We start from the raw sequence: 18,374 nt of genomic DNA, 5'->3' as shown, positions 1-18,374 counted from the left end.
TTATTCCGAAAAGGACCTGAGAACTAATATATTTCCCAACAAGAACATTTAACAAGTAGAGAAGCCTTGACTGTGCTCTGTTCTGTTATAAAGCACGCAGGAGGCGGCTAGAGCACGAAAGAAGTGTAGGTAGAAACACGAGACGTAGTCGAGTGTTTCTTCCCACTTCTTGAGTGGGATTGATCGAACTTATCATTGAAGCAAAATAACCTACATGGTTTATGCTTTTATTATTTATTTGTGAGATTCTTATTACGGCTTGGCGCACAATTAATGCTTTGCTTAATGACTTAATAAAAGACCCAATGACAAGATAAACTGCAAATGGTACACTTTTTGAGCGGTTATAATTCTTTAATTTAAGTATAGTACCCTTATCTGGCATCTCAATCCGGACTGCCTCATTGCTTCAGCAATGCTCTTCATGGAGTGCAAGCTTTTCTTGGCTTCGGACACCTGAGGCAATATTCTTTTACTTCTTTATGATTTGAGGCTTGACTTGATTGCAGCCAAGTTTACCATTAGCTTTGGCAGTGAGTTGAAATTAATTTACAATTAACTCAAAACTGTTTAGAAGGGAAAAACTGTATAAATAAACTATTTTTAGTTAACACTAACTTTATTTTACACCAGATGGTTGCAATGGGACAATTTTGCTGTCCTCTTATTGGTTCACCTCGAAAGAAAATAGTAATTGGATTCTGAAATATATCCTTATGCAAAATACTCGTCATCTTCATCCTTTTTGTTGTTTGTGTCATCACGGAACGAGGTTTTTATGTTTGGCGACTCTCCGTTTTGTTTGGAATAATCAATTTTTTAAACAAAAGGGAAAAGGTGAGAAAGATGTTATCATTTTTAGTTTTTTTCTTTTGGTATTGTTCGGATCAGTAGAACGAGTTTCATTCTAGGCCTATTAATTGTTTAATTCAGTTGCTAAATTGTTGATGATTCGCCGTCAATTTTCGTTGACGATCTTCAACGATTTTATTTCGATTCTGCCGGTTGAATTTACCATGATGCACTTGAGTCAATTGTATTGTAGGCAAAAAAATAGCTCAACGCTTCTTAATTCATAATAACCACTAAAAAATAATAATGAATAACACGCAATAAAAACAGGTACGAAAAAAAAGTGAGAAGCAAAACTCGACAGGACAAAGAAAAACCAAATTTTAAACTGTTCGTAATACTCAAATCTCCGGAGTTTTTAAAAGTTCCAATTTTGACAGCAATCGGTTATACAGTCCGATGACGCCGGTAAAATAGCTATGTTACCGTCACCAAATGGTTGCAAGCGTTAACGATCTCTTACATGATTGACTCATTCGAAATATTTATGATGCCCAATGAGGTGTTTTTTTTTGGCACGATTATACCAAATAAACTCGACAGTAGTTTGAATTTGCGCACCGGCGTCACTAAAAGGTAACGATTCAAACAAAAAACAAGTTTCCATTAGCTTTGGCAGTGAGTTAAAATTAATTTACAATTAACTCAAACTGTTTAGAAGGGAAACACTGAATAAATAAACTACTTTTAGTTCACACTCACTTAATTCTTCACCAGATGGTTGCAATGGGACAATTTTGCTGTCCTCTCATTGGCTCACTTCGAAGTGAGGTCATAAATATTTAAAGAAAATAGTTATTGGATTCTGAAATATATCCTTACGCAAAATACTCGTCATCTTCGTCTTTTTTATTGTTTGTGTCATCACGGAACGAGGTTTTATGGCTAGTGACTCTCCATTTTGTTTGGGAATAATCAATTTGTAAACAAACGAAAAAAGGTGAGAAAGATATTATTATTAGTTGTTGTTTTCTTTTGGTATTGTTCGGATCAGTAAAACGAGTTTCATTCTGACCTATTAGTTGTTTAATTCTGTTGTTTAATTGTTGATGATTTGCAGTCAATTTTCGTTGACGATCTTCACTCATTTTATTTCGATTCTGTCGATTGAGTTTACCATGATGCACTGAGTCAATTGCATTGTAGGCTTTTTTAATTATATTTGCTGTCGGTCTCTGAAAATAGCTAAACTCAACTCAATTGCTAATAACTAAAAAAAAATAACACGAAATAAAAACAGATACGAAAAAAAAGCGAGAAGCAAAACTCGACAGAACAGAGAAAAACCAAATTATAAACTGTTCGCAATACTCAAATCTCCAGATTTTTTGAAAAGGACCAATTTTGACAGAAATTGGTAATACAGTCCGATGACGCTTGTAAAATAGTTATGTGATTCTTCACCAGATGGCTGCAATCGTCAACGATCTCTTACTCGATTGGCTCATTTGAATTAATGATCATGTTCAAAGAAATGTTTATTTTTGGCGCGATTATGGCAAATAGATTCAACAGTAGTTTAAATTTGCGCATTAAAAACACATGAAATCCTAGGATGAAGCGGTGTTACTAGAAGGTAATGATTAAAACATAAAAAAAAGTTCAAAACTATTTAGAAGGGAAAAACTGTATAAATAAACTATTTTTAGTTAACACTCACTTAATTCTTCACCAGATGGTTGCAATGGGACAATTTTGCTGTCCTCTAATTGGTTCACCTCGAAGTGAGGTCATAAACATTAAAAGAAATTGGATTCTGAAATATATCCTTCTGCAAAATACTCGTCATCTTCATCCTTTTTATTGTTTGTGTCATCACGGAACGAGGTCTTTATGTTTGGCGACTCTCCGTTTTGTTTGGAATAATCAATTTTTTAAACAAAAGGGAAAAGGTGAGAAAGATATTATCATTATTAGTTGTTTTCTTTTGGTATTGTTCGGATCAGTAAAACGAGTTTCATTCTAGGCCTATTAATTGTTTAATTCAGTTAAATTGTTGATGATTCGCTGTCAATTTTCGTTGACGATCTTCACCGATATTATTTCGATTCTGCCGGTTGAATTTACCATGATGCACTTGAGTCAATTGCATTTTAGGCAAAAAAATAGCTCAACGCTTCTTAATTGCTGATAACCACTAAAAAATAATAATGAATAACACGCAATAAAAACAGGTACGAAAAAAAGCGAGAAGCAAAACTCGACAGAACAGAGAAAAACCAAGTTTTAAACTATTTGTAATACTAAAATCCCCAGAGTTTTTAAAAGTTCCAATTTTGACAGCAATCGGCTATACAGTCCGATGACGCCGGTAAAATAGTTATGTTACCGTCACCAGATGGTTGCAAGCGTTAACGATCTCTTACATGATTGACTCATTCGAAATATTTACGATGCCCAAGAAGGTGTTTTTTTTTGGCATGATTATACCAAATAAACTCGACAGCAGTTTGAATTTGCGCATTAAAAACAAAGGAGAGCTTAGAATACACCGGCGTCACTAAAAGGTAACGATTCAAACAAAAAACAAGTTTTCCATTAGCTTTGGCAGTGAGTTAAAATTAATTTACAATTAACTCAAACTGTTTAGAAGGGAAACACTGAATAAATAAACTACTTTTAGTTCACACTCACTTAATTCTTCACCAGATGGTTGCAATGGGACAATTTTGCTGTTCTCTTATTGGCTCACTTCGAAGTGAGGTCATAAACATTTAAAGAAAATAGTTATTGGATTCTGAAATATATCCTTACGCAAAATACTCGTCATCTTCGTCTTTTTTCTTGTTTGTGTCATCACGGAACGAGGTTTTATGGCTAGTGACTCTCCATTTTGTTTGGGAATAATCAATTTGTAAACAAAAGAAAAAAAGGTGAGAAAGATATTATTATTAGTTGTTGATTCCTTTTGGCATTGTTCGGATCAGTAAAACGAGTTTCATTCTGACCTATTAGTTGTTTAATTCTGTTGTTAAATTGTTGATGATTTGCAATCAATTTTCGTTGACGATCTTCACTCATTTTATTTCGATTCTGCCGATTGAGTTTACCATGATGCACTTGAGTCAATTGCATTGTAGGCTTTTTTAATTATATTTGCTGTCGGTCTCTGAAAATAGCTAAACTCAACTCAATTGCTAATAACTAAAAAAAAATAACACGAAATAAAAACAGATACGAAAAAAAAGCGAAAAACCAAATTTTAAACTGTTCTCAATACTCAAATCTCTAGAGTTTTAAAAAGGACCAATTTTGACAGAAATTGGTAATACAGTCCGATGACGCTTGTAAAATAGTCATGTGATTCTTCACCAGATGGCTGCAATCGTCAACGATCTCTTACTCGATTGGCTCATTTGAATTAATGATCATGTTCAAAGAAATGTTTATTTTTGGCACGATTATGGCAAATAGATTCAACAGTAGTTTAAATTTGCGCATTAAAAACACATGAAATCCTAGGCTGAAGCGGTGTTACTAGAAGGTAATGATTGAAACAAAAAAAACAAGTTCAAAACTGTTTAGAAGGGAAAAACTGTATAAATAAACTATTTTTAGTTAACACTCACTTTATTTTACACCAGATGGTTGCAATGGGACAATTTTGCTGTCCTCTAATTGGTTCACCTCGAAGTGAAGTCATAAACATTAAAAGAAAATAGTTATTGGATTCTGAAATATATCCTTATGCAAAATACTCGTCATCTTCATCCTTTTTGTTGTTTGTGTCATCAGGAACGAGGCTTTTATGTTTGGCGACTCTCCATTTTGTTTGGAATAATCAATTATTAAACAAAAGGGAAAAGGTGAGAAAGATATCATTTTTAGCTATTTTCTTTTGGTATTGTTCGGATCAGTAAAACGAGTTTCATTCTAGGCCTATTAATTGTTTAATTCAGTTAAATTGTTGATGATTCGCTGTCAATTTTCGTTGACAATCTTCACCGATTTTATTTCGATTCTGCCGATTGAATTTACCATGATGCACGTAAGTCAATTGCAATTTAGGCTTTTAAATTATATTTGCTGTCGGTCGCTGAAAAGGGCTTGACGCTTCTCAATTGCTAGTAACTGCTAAAAACGAAACAAAACAAAAAGGAAAAGGTGAGAAAGATATTATTATTACTAGTTGTTTCTTTTGGTATTGTTCGGATCAATAAAACGAGTTTCATTCTAGGCCTATTAGTTGTTTAATTCCGTTGTTAATTTGTTGATGATTCGCTTTCAATTTTCGTTGACGATCTTCACTCATTTTATTTCGATTCTGCCGATTGAGTTTACCATAATGCACTTAAGACAGTTGCATTATAGGCTTTTAAATTATATTTGTTGTCGGTCGCTGAAAATAGCTTGACGCTTCTCAATTGCTAGCAACTGCTACAAAAACGAAACAAAACAAAAGAACACGAACCAAAAACAGGTACGAAAAAAAAGGCGAGAAGTGAAACTCGACAGAACAGAGAAAAACCAAATTTTAAACTGTTTGCAATACTAAAATCTCCAGAGTTTTTAAACGGACCAATTTTGACAGCAATTGGTAATACAGTCCGATGACGCAGGTAAAATAGTTATGTTAACGTTTTTTTTGGCACGAGACCTATAAATTCGACAGTAGTCTTGATTTGCGCATTAAAAAGCAAGGAGATCATAGGATACAGCGGTGTCACATAATGGCTTTAGGAATATTTTGACGAGCAAGTGACAGCTAATCAAAGCGTGACTAATTGAATTTCTATCCTTAAGTGTTCCAGTTCCGTTTAAAAAAGGCTCCGATTTCTTCGTTGACAAGGTTTTTATTCTTGCAGATTGTGCCAGCGTTTTGAGTCACTGCCAAGGAGCAAGAAAGGTGAGGTGCTCCTTTTTCATCGTCCCTTACAAATTTATTAGAAATGCTACAATAACACCATAGGTGGCCATAAATTATTAACAGATTAGTAAGATTGACAGGAGTTTTGCTAATGTTCGAAATGTGTTTTTTGGTTCTTTTTTCCTCTTAATTTTCATCGAGAAAATTCAATCACATCAGATTGGGTTATTGAGAAAGGTCGTGTCAAATCGTTGGGAGTGGCCGAGGATAAACTTCTGACTCGGTACCCATTTGGCATCATCAGAAGTGGTCGGAGAATATATCCCAGACACACCCGAAAAAAAATTAGTAGCTTGATTGGAGTCTGGGTGGTGATCGCAGACGTGGAGGTGTTACACATGTGGCTTCTGCTTATGTAAAATCTCGACTACAATTGGGGGCGGGTAGTTAGAACAGGGGGATTCTGACACACTTATAAAACAACCTTGACTTTTATTGGACTCATGAAATTTAACCTTGATATCAAGTCATCTTTGAAATCAACTTTGATTTCAAAAAACATTTCTTGCACATTTTGGAGACAACCTTGATTTTAAGGCAACTTTTTCACAGGTGAATAAAGTTCACAGTCTCACTCGTAAGTTCTGAAGAGGGTGTGAATAGTATCATCTCGAATGATCCTCTTGTCGTGCCATCGAGGTGTCGAGAGGGTGTTGATTGTTTGTGTGAAGATTTTCAAATATCAACGTTGTATCTTCTCGCAAAAAAGTTGTGGCGTGCCTTGATTTGCTCTTCTGGCAACATTGTGCCTTTGTAAATGAGAAACTATCCCATTAATAAGTCACGCTTTCCAGCTCACGGTTAATTATACTGAGCTGAGCATCTGAGGGGATGAGCCCGATGCTTCCCTGTTAATTGTGAGCTGAACTCCTTCCTCTGTATTCACCAATCTCAATCCACTTCCATTAAGATCATTGTCTCTCATACCCATGAGATAGATAAAAAAAGCGAATCTGCCTCCAGCATAAAAGTCTGTTGCCTTCATCGTGCTGTTTACTTACCAAATCTTCTGCAGACCTGTTCCCACATATCTCTTGCCTCCTTGGATTCCTTGACTGTAAAGCTTATTTGGGATTCCATTGACAATCACCTTCCATTCAATGATGTCAGGATTGAATTCCTTCTCTCTGTCTCTCGCACTAGCGATATTTAGCTCGTAAAAAAGAAGAGGAAGTCACTTCATTGACCTTCTTGGAATATTGATGCCCTCACTGATAATCGCGTCTAATCTCTCATCCACTAAGATTGTCTTGGGAAGAGTGACGCTCGCACATGAATCTCTTTCCATTTTTGCTCAAGCTGGATGTTGGTCACTTCATAGGAAAGCTGTGTCTAAACAGATCCTATTATAACATTGCTGGCAGGTGCAGCCTGAGCTCGAAAAGAAGCTCATCAGAAACAGCTCTTGGGAAGACTCCACGATCCTTCAGAATCTCATGATGAAATCCTATATTTGTTCCGATAAACATCATTGAGCTTATTCTCTTTGTCAACTCCTGATTTCTTCTTATCTTCAGCATTGCATCTGATCTTTGAAAGATGGACAGACTGAATAACTTCTCTGAGCATGTTCGCCTTCTCATCCTTAGTCAAGAAGAGGTCCTCCTAGAGCTTGAATAGATCATAAACATCATTGTCCTACGCAATTTCTCCTGCGAATTTCTCAGTCAACCTGTCAACAAGAACTCTTGCGACCTTGTTCACGATATGACTGTTTGCGTAACCATTAACTGCCGCGTCAAAGATGAGTGAAAGAGATCCTGGCACAAGGACAACTCTGTCATTATGCTTTGGAACTGAGACTTTAAGAACTTCAGCTGAAGATGCTCTATTAGGGCTAAACGTTACTCAATGAATTTCACGGTCAGCCTTGAGGGTGTTTGACGTCTTTTTTTCAAAGTTTGGGTTGGTTTTTTCTCCGACTTTCATTTTAAAATAGGAGATATTTTACTTTAAAATGGATGATTTTGGAGATAGTGATCCTTTTTTGAAACACAATGACGGTGGTGTTGATGATGATAATGATGAAGATGAAGATAAATAAAATACGACAAAACCTTTTCAGAAAGCATCGGAAACTGCTGAAACATGTTTCATTAAAGGTGATACTAATTAACTTCAAATGAAAAGGCATGGGACTCTCTTACGAAAATTATCCAAGACAAAAGCTTCGGAACTCTAGGTTCCTTGTCGTAGAACAGGAAGGTTGCCAAGGAAAGAAGACATATCCCTTGTAAGTAACAGTAAGAATCTCACTTGTCACAGAGGGAGAGGTTTTGATTGCCGAGAAGGAGAAGGAAATTATAGAGAAACAGAAGTCTATACAGGAGGATCGTGGAATTGCCGATGATAAGAATGAAGACTAAGCTATGACAGAAAGAGCAAGAGAAAGGAGGATAGAAAATCAAGAGAAGATTGATGCTCTTGAGAATGAGAGAGAAGAACTAGAATAGCTCTTATCGGAGTTGAGCACGCGAAATCAGCGGTCTCCGGATGAGCTTACGTCAAAACGAGGCTATCGGGTCTAGCTCGCTCTAAAGTACAAGGAAGCAGAGAGGGAAATTAGTAGTAGCTTGGTATTTACATAATATTTTCTCGAGTTTTTAGTTTCTTTATCCATGGTGAAACATTGCATAGCTTTTGGGTGTCAAAACCGAAGTTCCAAAGCGGAATGCAAGGACTTATCATGGCATTCGCTGTCGCTTTAAAACAAGAATTTGCTGGCACAATGGCTCGTGAAACTGCGTCGAGAGAACACTCCGGTAAACAAAAAATCTTATGTCTGTAGTCAGCATTTTGAAGCTAATTTCTTTAGTAATATTTGAGGTTACAGATGATTTGTGATTGTCAGAAGGAACTTGAGAATAAAATTACTCATTACCGACGTGTCGTTGGAAAATTAAAGAAAATTAGGTGGCAGGAAATAATGAACATAGAGGTGATCCTCGCAGTTTTGAACACAACTGAACTAGAAGTTGAAATAGGGCCTGAAAAAAATTCAGGCCCATAAGGGATTTGAACCCATGACCTCTACGATACCGGTGCAGCGCTCTAACAAGTGAGCTAACAACCACAGTGCACACATATGATTTCCATATATTTACAGTCATTATTTACCATTTGGAGGGTTTACTTGGAACTAACTTAATGATCAGCTCCCAGTTGGCTTGTTAGCTCAGGTGAGAACAGGTTTGCAAGGACTCCCCATGTGGCTTTTGTGGTTGCGTCACGTTAGTGCCCTCACATTAAATTTTTTCTCTTACGAACGTGATTTTCTCTGTTTGAAAGAGATGGTCGGAGGTTTTGAAAAGATTGCTTTCAGCAAGGGTTACTCCAATTTTGTATTGATATTTGTTTTAAATTTTTAACGGCCGGGTTGTATGTTGTAACAAAAGGCAATAAACGTTCGTGACCTTGGTTTTTGTGAATGTGTAAGAGCCAATTGCCCTGACAGAGACCTTTCTTTGATGTTTTCTAGGTAACCTCTTGCTTTGAGGCGTTGTTTGAAATTTAGAAAGCCCTCTTCCAATATTTCTTTCGAAGTGTATGTCCTGAGCAATCTTATTGCTTCGACTTTAATGAAACCATGTTTTACGCCTGGTGGGTCGCAGGAGATGAAGTGCGTAAATTGGAAGGTCTCGGTCGGCTTGTACTGGGTTCTGATATCCAGATGGAATCTTTTGCGAATCTTTCCCCTTTAAACACTGTGGCATCTAGGAAAGTGATTGGGTTCTCTGATATTTCGGCTGTAAACTTGATAGTACAGTGAAAATAGTTAGTTCGTTTAATAAACTGATGTATCTCTTTCCTGTCTCAATCCCAAAGGGAGAAAACGTTATCAATATATCGTCCACTTTCTTGGCTCGGTTTTGCTTTGTTGGATTATTTTCGTTTTAATTTCCACTATGGAAATATTGGCAAAGGGCACTGCCATTTCCGTACCCATAGCGGTTCCCTGTGTTTGAGGAAGTTTACCTCATTGTATTGAAACGAATTTTCTTGAAGAATTAAGACAAGCATTTCCCTGAGGTAGTGCGTTGGGATCGGTGCATTATGGTTGTTGAACTTTTCAAATGCTTCACATACTATATTTGTTCCTCCTTCGTGAGATATATTTGTATACAAGCTAGAAACGTCCGTTGATACTAGAATAGCATATTTGCCTACCTTTTTTTTTCTAAGAAGTTGATAAAAGCAGTGATATCCTTCATATGGGATTGTTGCATTGCGCCATGGGCTAGAGTAGTATCTCCACAAAAGACGATATTCTCTCGGTAGGGCCGTAACAACCTGAGATTATATGTCTACCGACCGGTATAGGTTTGTGTATTTTCGAGAGCTTATGGAATATTGGTGTTCTAGGTGGATCGAGAGTTTGTGAAAGCCATTTCCTAGTGATGTCATTAATGTGTTTGCCCCGATGCATTTGGTCAATGATCTCATTAACCCTTTTCTGCGTGTTTTTTACTATCGGTGATCTGAGAGGTTTGTTGTGAAGTCTGTTGTCGAGTTGCACTTTGGCCTCTTCTATTTTTTCTGTCTTATTCATGATGACTGTTGTACCTGTTGTCTGCGTTTTTGAGGTTTAAAGCAGAGTCTTTTAAAGCCATGACCTCATTGCGTGACAAATCATTTTTTGGCTTAGTTACAGTAATCTCCCTAAGTTGTGTTTTTACATTTCTCTAAAGGGCAATAGAAGGCTGAACCGGAGGCATCAAGTTTGATTTAACATGAAACGGAAGTGGTTCTTGTTTTGTCTATGAAAGATGTATTGAAGCCGCGCATTCGTCTTGCGAATTCTACAAATTCTCACAAGAGTTGTTGCCTAATTTCACACTGGTTGGTCACGGGTGTTGGGATGAATTTGAGACCGTTTGATAGCACACTGACTTGACTGTCAGAAATATGATAGTTTGAGAGATCTTTTTGGAATGTTTCGTTTGTCTCCCTTTCTTTGGCTGAAAGCTTATATTTTAAAGAGTTTCTACGCTCTTTGCGTCGTATGCTTTTTGTTCTGCTTCCGCTGCTGTTAAAGCTAGCTTTTTTAGTGTAAGAGAACTTGTCATGTTACCATTGCATTACTCACGAATAATTACATCACATTTTCAAGTTCCCGTATCAACGCGTGCTCAGTGGCTGCCCGTGTGTTTATTCTCCGTCAATCTAAAAAGCCTACTGCTTAACATGGTTTACCGCAAGCCAGCTTCCCGTAGACACAACTGCACACTTGAATAGCTTCTTCTGCAACATCTCAAACCTTCATCAACATTTTACAATTGCGCTATGCTGAAGCACGAAAAACCTATCTTCGATGTACAAGCCGTGCAATCAAACCGTGATCCTAACCATCACTGGGAGACCAGATTTCATGATTAATGTCTACTCGAAACCGACAAGGAAGCAGTGTCCCGATTCATAGGGGCTATTAATGACCTGGCCAAATTCTGTCCCCAACTTAGCAGCGTCACCCAACCTCTATACAACCTCACCAATCCTATGGTCCAAGGCACCAGCAAGCCTTTGCCAAGTCCTAGCCACCTCTGCAGCATGCCTGGCATACTTTGACGTAACTGCGCCTCTGATCCTTCTAGTGGACGCCTCAGACTATGGCCTGGGAGCTGCCCTCTCACAGCCCATCATACTACACAATAGCAGTGCCCTTGACAAGTCTTCTCTACGACCCACTGCGTACAGCAGAAGGCCTAACCACGAGCAGCGTAAAATCGAAAAAAAGCGCTTGGCTATTGTCGAAGCCATCAAAACATTCCACCCATGGCTTTTGGGAAAATCCAACACACAGTCCATATAGACCACCGACCACTTCAGCCAATCTTCAAGAAGGACCTCGCCTCAGCGCCTAAACATCTGTAGAATATGACGCTTTTTCTACAGCGTTACAACTTTACCGTTGTGTACAGAGAAAGGTTCTTTCTTGCATTTAGCAGACACCCTATCCAGATCCTCATGTCAAGACGAAGCCTTCAACCCATCCATGCCGGACAACATGCATGTGTTTCACGTTCATCTTGCTCACTTGGGCCTCACCTCACCGGCCCTCGCCGGCCCTCACCGATACCATATGCGAGCAACTATGCAGTGCCACATCATCATGCTCTGACATGCACTTGCTGCAGCATTACCAACTCAACGGTTGGCCACCTGCTAAGAAGTTCCTACACCATCAACTCCAAGCACTCTGGCACTTTCGTGAAGAACTCAGCATTGCAAATGGTATTCTTCTTAATCCTACTCGCGCCTCCTCCCTACCTCTCTCAGACCAAGTATGCTGAGCAAAATCCACTAATGCCATGGGGGAGCAGAACATTGCCTTCGTTTCGCTCGAGATGCAATTTTCTGGCCCAACATGCATATTGCCAGTCATGCCCTAGTATGGAAAGCAAGCTGCCACTGAGCCTATACTATCCCATCCTGTCCCTACACGACCTTGGCAGTTCATCCCGCAAGATATACTTGAGTTCCAACAGAAGCAGTACCTAGTCACCGTAGACCATTACAGTGATTTCTATGAATTGGACCAGCTGATAAACACTCAATCCACCACCATCGTTGTGCCCATCATAGCCCACTTTGCTGGCCACGGCATCCCAGTATGTTGTATAACAGACAATGCCCCGAACGCCAAAGAAGTTTAATGACAACGAACTTTACAAGAAGGTGGGCTAACATAGTACAACCTCACAAGAGCACTCCATATCCTCAGTGCCTCGCTTATGAAACATTTTTCTTCTTGTTCATGTTTTTATCTTTTTATTATTGAACAATGGGTCACATTAATTTTGTTTGTATTTGTATATATAATTTTTTTTGACAAAGGGGGGTGTCATGTCACCGTTGCGTTACTCGCGCATGGTTACATCACATTCTAAAGTTCCGGTACCAACGTGCGCTCTGGGGTGTGATTAACGGCTGCCCATGCATTTATTCTTCGTCAATCTAGATAGTATACTGCCTAACAAACAAACATATTTTTCATCTCTTTTATTTGTAAGTGTATGAATAAGCTCTTTAGGGTCAGAAATCTCATTCCTTAATTTGGCTATTTTATCACTGGATTTTATAGCGAGTGCTTTCCTTTGAACGGTTGCCTATTTATGTGTTTGTTGTTATGAGCTGAGAATTCTTAGTTAACCCTTTTTTTTTGCCTCTCTAGCCCTCTTCTGTGAAAGCTAGCTTAAGCTTGTTGTTTTATTTCTTTTACTTCTCTATCATAGATTATGTCCGGCGTGATGTTTGGCTTCGCCGAATATTGCAAAGAGATCGGACGAGTCCAATTTTCTCAACATTTCTTAAGTTTTTTGATAAATTGTTCAGTTTTGGGTATTTTAGCCTCCACAGCATTAAGATCTTTGCATTTTCTCTTTAAACCTCGCTTTAAAAGGTCTTGTTTTAGTGGGCTGCTCTCTTGTTTCCTTTTTGACGGGGTCGGATTTTATCGTGTCGGTCTTGGTTGTGATAGTGGAAGGCTGTTTTCGTCATCATTCTCTTTGTTCAAGGCATTTATTTCATGGTGTAAGTTTACGTCATTGCGAAGATAGTCTAGCGTCTTTGGTGGTGAGATACCGTTTTCGTCTTCTTCACTAAGAATTGGTGTAAGGTATTCCGCTAGAGAGTTGTCAAAGGCAGACATGGGTGCAATTGTTTATAATAGCTACAACAGTACCGACGGTTTCAACTCTTCACAAATCTCTTCAACTGTTGTTTGAAGATGGTGTTGCAATAGCAAAGTCTTTCAGGGAAAGGAAGAGTGGCGTTTTAAACTCAATTCCGTTCCCGGGTGGAAATTACTTCTGTGATCTTTTATACGTAGATCGTTAGGCTTGAGAATCGAGTTTCCGTTATTCCTATCGGTCCTTGGTGTCGCTTAGGGAACCAATAAGGTGTAGGCGATGTCGATACTACCCGATCTGAAGGTGAGAGTGTCTTTTAAGAAAGCCTTTTCTGCTGTATAATCGCTTGAAAAGACGCATACTTGAAGTTTGTTACGATTTCCCGTAGTGTTTGTTTTCGTCCCCCCTAGAAAGGAGGTACTTAAGATGTTACTTTTAAGCCATATTTTGTTTTTTGTGCATTTTTACATTTGCACTTAGACGACAGGGTCTGTCTGGAAACTATCAACTCTGAGCTTTGTCAGAGTGGGAGTGGGACCAAATAGAACTGGCCAAGCTGGATTATGGGAAACATACCTTAAGATACAGAGAAGTTCCTCCCTATTTCGTGACGAGATCAGGTATGAGGCTGTCAATAAGTTAGTGCATGTAGAAAAAATGGAGTTATTATCAGCTTGTAAAATGATTTCAATCGTAGAGTTGATAGAGGTGGCATCTGTTTTTATGTCAGGGCAAGAGTTTCTGAAATCAAGCACGTCGTCCACCTGGAGAAAGTAGCCCCGCTGAAACACCAGAACAAGTTGTACACGAGGAAAGCGCCACGTCTGACTGCACAGGTATGATGCACTCGATTATCTCTCCACCGTTGTGGTTTATTTGCTTTCCTTTGTTTACTTCTTCGGATTATTGTACGAGTCTGTACCTTTCAAATGTGCTTTGAATTGTCGCACATGTTGTTTTCTGTAAACTGTTTTCTATTTTGTTCCTTTGGTCGAAGTACTTCAGTCACATGAAACTGATGACCTATTATTATCCCTGACTCTTACCACAGATGAAGGAAGCGAAATTGCTTCTAACCCTGATGTTGTTCTCCCCACAACAAGTCGAGAGCTTTCCTCACATCGAGCGGGAGAACCAAGTGCCACACCAAACGACATAAGACCTACTAACCCCACTCCTGCGCTTGCTACTGGTAAGGACACCCCCACCCCTGTCCGTCCAACTAATCCTACCCCTTCACGACTACACGACAGGCCTTAACGACTGCTAATCCTCGTCCCAGTAATCCAACACCTCTCCAGGCCTCTGAGCCTCTTTTCCAAGATTCCTCTCTCCAGGGGGACTCCTCACAGTGGAGAGTCTCCCTCGTCACAAGAGGAGAGATTGGAAGGACCCATCGAACTAAAGGACCCAGATGGCTATGAAAACGGTCTAATTGTTTCAGGTGGGGCTCTATTGCAACAGTTTATCATGTCATGCATTGCTTTGCAGTGTTGTGCTGTGCTGTGCTGTGCTGTGCTGTGCTGTGCTGTGCTGTGCTGTGCTGTGCTGTGCTGTGCTGTGCTGTGCTGTGCTATTCTATACTTGTGTTCTCTGAACTGAGTGGTGCGACTCCTGTTAATTGTGTATGTATAGTGTCACTTCTTGTTATGAATCCAGAAACTTACTTAATTCGCTTTTGTTTTCATGTAAATGACTTTTTTTAATCGGGTAAGAACGTTATATGAATGGATCAATTATCTCTTAACAGCTGAAATGCCGCACGTCGGTCCCGGAAGTTACCAGAGAAACTAAGAAAGATAAAGTTAAACTTCCCAGCTGTATAAAGAGTTCTAAACCTGGAGCTCTTCCCAACAGCCAGGTGCGTTTCTGCAATTGACACCTGTTGCACAAATTTGAATGAATAAACTCGCAGCCAAAATGTTCTCTCCTCTGTCAAACCATAGGGTTTCTTAAACCAAACATTAGTGAAGTGAGAGGGGTGCGTTGTTGGAATGTGCAGTTTTTTGTAACTGCCTAGTACCTTACGGGGAGAGCGAGAAAGGTTGTATTTTTCATTTCTTCACGATCATAGTTTACTCTATACTAGAGAAATATTTATGTGACGAATTGCTGGGTACTTGAAGTTAACACAGTCTCTCTTTATTTTGATGTTAAGTTCTGATCATTATCTGTTATTTTTTTCAATCAAATTTTAGATCTATAAAATCGAGGACCCCGTGCGTCGTGGTGTACACACAGTGTCTGTGACTGATGATCAGCATAAAGTCGCGAATCTTTGAGGCTTAGAGCTGCAGCCTCCACAGGTGTCTTTTGGGGTGCTAAAGGAAGGCTGCACTTACGTCCATAGTGTAATACTGAAAAAAATCGGCATTGATAGTTGTCGTTGCAAGATAAAGCAGCCACCACTATCGACTGGCTTGCCTGTCAACCTGGACTGGTAACCCTTGTCTCTTTTATCTCGTTATTAATCTACAATCAGAAACCCAACGTATGTTATCTGTTCTGGATGTGAAGATTTTTGCTGGGGCAGTAGGCGAGGTCGGAGATAGTGGCTTAGGTCACGTGGGACATCCTGTGGAAATAGCTACAGAGACTGATGTACTTTATCTTCCTGTTACAGCAAATGTCCTTTTGAATCACACCCGTGTTTACTAAGAAATAAGGTCAGTTGAGATAAATGCTTATGTAAACAAGGCTTAGTGTGGCATCTTGTTTGGGAAAACGAACTGTGAAATATGTTACAGGTAAGGAATACAAGGGGAATGCCGCTCTTAATAAAGTTCGGCTTCGTTTCAAAGCTAAGTATTGTCGAAATCGACTGTTTTAGTAGTCTTAATTTGAGGATATTTACTGTTAAGAGCTTCCCTTGACTAGTGCTACCCATCATGACTACGTACGAGTGTGAAATCCGCTATGGTGACACTAAGGAGGGCCTGGCGCAAGGAACGCATCGCGTACCCAGTAGGCTGCCATCTAGAGACCCCAAACGGCCCCGTAAAGAAGGAGACTACGCTGTGAGAAATACGTCTGTTCGATGTATCGTTAATGCTTCAGAATCACGAGTGCTTCTAGAGTGTTATGCCCTTGTTTTCGTTGTTTTCTTTTTTAAGGACTTGTTCACTTAGTGCAGTGTTTCCTGCTTGTGCAAATGTGATAAAATTGCATCATATATTTAAATGAATTTGTATGCTTTTCTGTCGTTTGGCTTGGCTTCGTACTTACAGGTTAGTAAACAGGTTTACAGCAAGAGATGGGAGTTGTTGATGTATACTCGCTGTATAATGTAAAGTAATTGATACTAACACAACTTCTCTTTCTTACTAGACTAATTCTACAGAAGACCAACTAATAACCAGGCTAAATGTAAAGTCTGGAGAAACTGCTAAAGTTCTTGGTGTTGTGCCTACAGTCTGCACTTGACTATGGACTGATTGATTAGTGTCTATTGCAAAAAATGAGTTTTGTAACAAATAATCCTAATATATTTCTGTATGTTTGAAGAGAAATCATCAGATTTAATCATGTAACATATACATTAGAGATTTAGGTGTTGGCACCAGACTGCCCTTTTTTCCCTGCTAATTGCACATGTATAAAAACCTAAAGCAAGATAGATGACACGTACAAATAAAATTCTGAAGGAGAAAAACATATTGCATCTTGCTATACATACATTTAAACCACTTATTGATTGTACCTGGCAAACTAATTTAGCTTAAGTGGGTGAAAGATCTTTATCATTTAGTATTTAGACTCATCTTCTGCCGTTCAGTCATCTTCAGTACGCTGTACCTTTCCAACTACTGACCCTTTTCATTCAAGCAATGGTTTATTTTACAGCAAGATTACATATTGTTCTTTGTCTGTTTACTCCCTTTTGAAGACAGACTTTTGTTTTATTCAATTCTCTTACCATTCATTAAATTGGATCAAAGATTCTGAGTGTACATGTACATGATGTAATTGACATAAAATATGTGCAGTATATGCTGTTTGCAAATCTTTATTACTGGTTATACCAGTTGAATTAGTAAAAATATTGTTTTGCATTCATGCACTCTAATAATATCTGGTGTTGCTGAAATGGTGCATGGTATCTGTGAGGGAGAAAGTTGTTACACAGGAAAGTCATAGTTAGCGTCATTGTTTTGTTACTTGTGTGATGTGTTGTGTTGTTGCATGTGGAGTGAAATTTGTTTTGTTGTTGATTTGTTATAAATGATGATGATAAATGTAATTATAATATGATTGGATAGAGTAACAATTTAGTAAATTAAGAGGAAATGAAATATGCATGTTAATTCATAGGGTTATCATTTGTACGGTGCTCTACAGTGAAATTCTATGACATTGTTGATATTTGTCTTTCATGTTAAGTGTGTGTTGGAAATTCTGTTTATTTATCTATGGTGTTAGGTCATGTGGTTATTGATTGTAACAATAAAGATCTAATTGTTCTGTTGTTGTAACATTCTTTTAACTTTTATTCGATGCTGCTGATAGATATCTAAAACAGCAGATTTCATTCAACTGCTACTCAGTTACCATCGTCATGGCCACAACCCTTTCTTTCTCCTCCTTCCCTCTCTCTCCTCCGTGTCATGGTGTTTTTCAAAGGAATTGCTATAATTATTGAGCCTGCTATTCCTGTAAAAGGCTTGTCTGCATGTCTTCTTTAGCGGAAGCTAAGTTCCTTAAATATTCTTAAAGACAAATTTTCCTTGATGTGTATTCCTTCTCTGACAGGTAACCTTGCTTTGCAGTCATGATATCCAGTTATCCTTTTGCATGTCTTGAAAAAGGGAGGGTGACAGAAACTGCTTATGGTCTTCTTTTATTTTTTTTATCAATCCTTCCCTAGTTTTGCTTCAGGGTGTCAGAAGTCCTACCTCTGATGTGTTGCAGCTTGGCTACAGTGTAGTGATAGCCTTGTTGCAGTTTGATTTCTCTCTTGCTACTGTCTTTCTACTGCAAGACAGTAGCAAGAGAGAAGTCAGACGTTTTGACAAGAGAGAAGTCAGACA

The 18,374-nt window shown here is 38.6% G+C and overlaps 1 protein-coding gene across 1 annotated transcript; it reads left to right on the top strand.

The window, feature by feature from the left end:
- The first annotated feature begins 1,758 nt into the window (after positions 1-1,758).
- Positions 1,759-18,281, top strand: LOC131795848 (uncharacterized). The gene is made up of 9 exons (XM_066174313.1): positions 1,759-1,792; positions 2,528-2,744; positions 5,658-5,698; positions 13,828-13,967; positions 14,078-14,183; positions 14,399-14,791; positions 15,098-15,208; positions 15,546-16,013; positions 16,209-18,281. Exons 2-6 carry the CDS (start codon positions 2,528-2,530, stop codon positions 14,504-14,506), a joined length of 612 nt encoding a protein of 203 aa, XP_066030410.1. The 5' UTR covers positions 1,759-1,792; the 3' UTR covers positions 14,507-14,791; positions 15,098-15,208; positions 15,546-16,013; positions 16,209-18,281.
- The last annotated feature ends 93 nt before the right edge of the window (positions 18,282-18,374 follow it).

Source organism: Pocillopora verrucosa, chromosome 11 (assembly GCF_036669915.1).
Source record: "Pocillopora verrucosa isolate sample1 chromosome 11, ASM3666991v2, whole genome shotgun sequence".
Lineage (NCBI taxonomy): Eukaryota > Metazoa > Cnidaria > Anthozoa > Scleractinia > Pocilloporidae > Pocillopora > Pocillopora verrucosa.
This window is presented reverse-complemented; position numbering and strand designations above follow the sequence as displayed.